Genomic DNA, 5668 nt, shown 5'->3' with positions numbered 1-5668 from the left:
GAGAGAGAGAGAGAGAGAGAGAGAGAGAGAGAGAGAGAGAGAGAGAGATCTGTATTCACTTTTCGATATTGTTCTCCTGGTTCTTTTCCTCAGGAATCTAAAATCTCTTGAGAGATTCAATCAACAGTTTCTGTTTTCTCCTTGTTATTCTTTAAATTCCACATTAATCCTGTATTTTATTTTTATTTCTAGATTCTTGGTTTGGTGTTTTCTATGGTGCTGTACTGCCAGATTGGGAGCAAATGAATCTGCAGATTTATCAAGTAATCCTAAACACCGTTTAAGGTTTTGCTTTGGCTTTGTAACTTTATATAAGCGAATACTGTAAATACCAGGAGCAAATGCCTTATTAAAGTGTCTTGCCTAGGCTCACTACAGATATTTTCACACATACTCAGCATATTTAAATGTGAGGGACAGAAAAAAAAATGAATGTGTATTTTTTTTTTTCGCAAAATAAAAAGTGTTTACGTTGATGCTTTTCTGGTGTCTGGTCATTGTGTTCAGGTGACTCTGTGTTTCTGGGGATGTTCATCAGGACTTGCCCAGGGGAACAACTCCATTTCTCAGTGACAAGAGAAATGCACACACACACACACACACACACACACACACACACACACACACACACACATACATATGCAGAAACTGGCTTCCTCTTCTGTGCAGGAGAAAGACCACAGAAGGCAATTATTGTTAAGTTGCTCGAAGTGACGGCAAAGGAGTAGAAAACTTGGGGTATCTCTGCTGGACCTGACATCTCTATTCTGTGCACTCCCATTCAATGGTTCTTCTGTGGAGATGTATCATCTGCCAAGTATTCTACAATATTATCACCTCATGTCTTCCCACACATTCCTGTGAAATAGGCCCTCACAATGACCCCCATTTTTCAGGTGAGACAGTGAAAACTTAGAGAAGTTAAGTAACTTGCCCACGACTGATGTGGGATTTCCCTCTGTTTGCTGTGATGAGCATTGGTTAATAAAGAAGCTGCTTTGGGCCTATTGCAGCACAGAATAGGGCAAGGCAGGAGCTCCAAGCAGGTAGAGAAGGAGAGAGTAGGCGGAGTTAAGGAGAAGCCATGTAGCCGCCAGAAGAAACAGACACAGGAACTTTGCCCGCTAAGCCACCCACGTGGAGATACACAGATTGATAGGAATGGGTTAATTTATCATATAAGAGCTATCTAGCAATATGCTTAAGTGATTGGCCAAGCAGTGATCTAAATAATATAGTTTCTGAATGATTATTTCCGGTCTAGGCGACCGGGAAATGAACAAGCAGCCTCTGCCAACACACGAAAGAAATGATAAACATTGGGCAGAGATGAGATTCAAGCCTTGACTGTAACCTCCCAGATGATGTTATCTGTTGGCTTTCAGATATTATACTATCTATAAATTTGTTAGATTTTTATAATCACTATTTTTTTGTGTCTGTCCTATACTGAAACTCTTTGAAGACATTGCTTCTTAATGTGTGCTTGTATCCCTATTACACAGTGGTTAGCACCGATCTGGTACTATAACTAAAGTTATAGATTTTCTGAGCATTTACTCAGTCTCTGAATATATTCGAAACACTTTGCACAAAGCAACACTCTTATGTTGTTGCTACTACTAGACCCATTTTGATACAGGGAAAGCCTTTCCTAGAGAGACTAATTTAGGGCACATAGGTGGTAAGTGAAGGAATCATGACTGGTTCCACATGACTCAACCTGTGCTTTTTGTGTGGCAGCATCTAAAGTAGCTCTGATAATTTATTCTCATATGATATACATATGGTAAGTGTATTCCCCTCTTCTGAGCCCGAGGGAAACCAAGGAAGGCAGTTACTTACAAAAATCCTTACAATTTTTATATTGAAGAAAACAGTTATGAAAATGAATATTAACATTTCTTTTGCATAATTTTGGGTACATAATAGGAGCTGGGTAAATAACACATTATCTTGGTAATATAAGGGCTTTTTTTTTATCAGTCAGCTTTAGTAGGAAAACAGAAGTCCTCTAACCCCTTCAAACAATAAAGGAATAGAGCAAGAAACTGATGTATTAGGTGCCATGTCCTGCCATAACAAAATAGACTAAGTGCTTAAAAAGGCAGAATTTCCCAGATTTCTAGAAGCTGAGAATTTTAAGACCATATGCTGGTGGATTCAGTTCCTACTGAGGACTCTTTTCTGCCTTGCAGACAGCCCCCTTCTTGCTGTGTTCTCATGCTGGGACACAGGATGAAAATGGGTGGAGAGCATGTGTTCGGGTATGTATTTCCTAGAGAACAATACTACCAGTTCAAAGTTCTACCCCATGACCGTATTTGACACAGATTACTTCCTCATTGATATACTTCCACGGTGGGATTTAGGGGTTCAAAATATGGCATTTAGGGGGAAATAACTCATTCTGCATCAATTTCTTACATAGATGGTGGGGAAAGTAGACAGAGGCAGGTGGACAAGTGAGGTAAACCAGAGGTTAGCAGCAGGAAGACAGTGCCAATGTATGTAGGAGCAAAGGGCAGAGACAACGCTGGGATCCAGTATTGCGTGGAAGAAGATTAAACCAAGAGAGGGACCACAGAAGGATTAAGAGCCATGGAAATCACACAGCAGCACCAACCCCATTCCTTTGTCATCCCTCCACCAGCTGAATCAGCTTTTGAGAACAGGCACACAGGTGCTTAAATTTCTGAGAAAAGGGCATACACGTGGTAAAAATAAATAATGAAGAGATTTTAGAATCTGTATGAGAAATTGTGCAGTTTCTCACATTTTTTTTCCCTCTTGGCTAAAGTTGACGGTAGGTATTTCAAGGACAGAGAAGACTTAAGAGCAATTGCTCTGAATGGGGGCCGTTTTACCCTGAGGGGTTATTTGTCAGTGTCTGGAGACAGTTTTGGTTATCAACTCTGTATGTGGAGGTGGAGGAGATGTTACTGGCATCTGGTGAGCAGAGGCTAGGAATCCTGTCACACTCTACGGTGCACGCGAGCTTGTCCAGCGGCTAAAACTATCCAGTTCAGAATGTCAGCTGCGCTGTGCAGGATGGAGAGAGCCTAATTAGAGAGCCAGGTGTGAGCATCAGAGCACGCGAGAGAGCCCTACCTGGGGAGAGTCTCCTTCCTCCTGCAGGTCTCGAAGGAGACTAGAGGGGGTAAGAGCTTTGATAACTCCTTAGCATGGCGGCCTTCACAAGTCACTTGAATGTCTCTTCTTCAAGGGAGAACTTTTATCAGGAAGACATTAACATTTCCAGACATCACCCTGCAAAGATCAGCGGCTGAAATGTGTCCAGGCTTCTGCTTTGGCTGTTTCAAAATGTTTATTTTCTTTTGATAATTTGCTTGCTTTCTAAATTTGTTGTTTTCCTTTCCTTTCTTTTTCTTTTTTTCGCTCTGGATGCAATTATAAAGGAAGGTTTTACTTTCCTAAGTAATGTTAAATTCTGATTTCAAAATAAATTCATCTTTTACTTCTTGGCTCCAAGATCAAACCAGAATATTACAAAATATGTAATTTTTTTAGTCACTTAAGAATCATAGCAAGAACAAAATGAAAAGATTTTTCCCACTAACCTGTTAATCCAATGAAAATGAAAATGTTTCTCTAACTCAGTGACATGTAGGTATTATTTTTCGTTATGTTTAAGATTATCCATGCTGCTAATTTAGATACATGAACCTCAACTGAACACTTGGGCATGTTTCTCAGATCTTCTTTCTTCTCTGTTTCTCTTCTGCCATCCTATTTTTCATGATCTCTCCTGAAGCAAAATCTTTATAATAACCACCTCTTAAAATACTTACGTATTATTCATGTATGTGGATGTGTGTACACCTGTTCAGATGTGCCATGCCCATGGAGGACAAACATGGGCATTGGGTTCCCTGGAGCTGGGGTTCCAGGGAGTCACGATCTACTTGATTTGAGTGTGGGAAACTGAACTCTGGTCCTCTGCAAGCATAGTACTCTTAAGTACTGAGCCATCTCTCCAGTCTCATTGCAATAACCTCTCAATAGGCTTCTTCCACACCTGTTCTGCTTCCTTCAAATCCATTGCCTTTGGTGGCACTGGAGCCATCTGTCTAGATTAGAAGTGTCATTTGCATTCTATGTCATATTATGTGCTCTAGTTCTAAGATATGTTTGTAGTCTCCCGTAGCTTATGATGCGCTTCATCAGAGCTGTGTCTGTTTCCCTGCCCCTCTCTAGGCTTTGTTCCCCGGGTAACCCCCAAGCCTTCTCATCATTGCCTGGTTCCCACACTTTCAATGACCTAACGACATCATTTAGGTCTAGCTGGAGTCTCACCTTCTGTATGGCACCATTCTGGGCCCAATCAGGACTGTTCAGTTTTCCATTTAAATATTCACATCCTCATATGTCTTAGTTATTGTTCATCTGTATTTAATTATTAGATTTTTGATGACTCTCAGGATCCTGAATTTGTATAACAGATCCTAGCATGGTAGCTAGGATATATTAACAGTTCAGTCAGTATATACAATTATTATCACCTGCTTCATTTGAAAGACAATAGCCCTGCTGACCTTAAAGACTGTTCATTGAAGACCAGCGTTTACTTACAATCACATATATGTGTACATATATACACACATATATACTACTAGTATACAAGATAACACATATATTATAAATAGTTAATATTATGTTACTATATAATATTATATTATCATTATAGGAATTATATTTGTATATTATGTATTTTATATAGTTTTATTGAGCTTATATATCTTCTATATTACTTATTATATATAATTAATTTATTATGTGTATATATATATATATATATAATAGTCTTCAAAACAATTCAAGCTCATTTAGAATTCAAGCTCATTTGAGTCTCAGAACAATTGTCTTACTAAAGTTTTTCTTAGAGTTCAGAGGAGGAAACTGTAATACGGGGAAGTTAAGCAAGTCATTTGAGTTTGCTACAGCCAAGATGCAAACTCAGGTATCCTGGTTCCAAATTACATTCTTAAGCCCCAATATATATCTTGGGGGAAAAGCTAATTTGATTAGAATTTGAGCTTTAGATTCTTTCCAGAGAAGTCAAATTGCTAAAGATATTATGTGAACATCCGGTTATAGTGACAGAGTGCCATAAATTCAATGGAGAGTCTTCCCCCTTTTCGCCCTTCTACTACATGTATGTCTCTCTATATATCCCATCATGATGTTTACCACACGCTGGTTTCTGAGGTCGCATCTTTTATCTCAGGAGGATCAATTTGAAAAAGAAATGCGTTCTTTCTTACCCATATGATCTACTCACTTACAGCTTGTCAAGTTGTAGACAATATCTTTTGAAAGGATAAGATGAAATAGGTTTTACATTCTAAAAGACCTTGCAATAACCACACCCATGAATGACACTGAAGGCATGCAACTTACAATCAAGTAGTTTGTCTCCAAAAAGAAGATGAGAATATAGTGTTATTCTCCATGAGAGGAATTCATTTGGTTATGGCTTATGTCTCCTGCTGCTGTATCAATGAAGAGGAACTGCAAGCTACGGAATCTGTAAGCAAATTCCTCAAGTTTCCAATTGTGACTTCACCGTCCAGCAGCTGAGTGATGCTGGACATACTCATGTCTCTGTGACTCATCTGAGAACTGAGAATGAGCAGAAATCTCTAGA

The 5668-nt window shown here is 39.1% G+C and overlaps 1 protein-coding gene across 1 annotated transcript in view; it reads left to right on the top strand.

Annotated features, from left to right (window-relative positions):
• Tspan8 (tetraspanin 8) overlaps positions 1-476 on the top strand; it is a 29193-nt gene extending 28717 nt beyond the window's left edge. Inside the window, exon 8 of the mRNA XM_005358046.2 lies at positions 193-476. Coding sequence (XP_005358103.1) covers positions 193-246 — 54 coding nt within the window. The 3' untranslated portion in view covers positions 247-476. The remainder of the gene's footprint in view (positions 1-192) is intronic.
• Positions 477-5668: the final 5192 nt, after the last annotated feature.

This window comes from Microtus ochrogaster, chromosome 24, assembly GCF_000317375.1.
Source record: "Microtus ochrogaster isolate Prairie Vole_2 chromosome 24, MicOch1.0, whole genome shotgun sequence".
Classification (NCBI taxonomy): Eukaryota; Metazoa; Chordata; class Mammalia; order Rodentia; family Cricetidae; genus Microtus; species Microtus ochrogaster.
The sequence above is the reverse complement of the archived record's forward strand: the minus strand, read 5'-3'. Positions and strand labels throughout refer to the sequence as shown.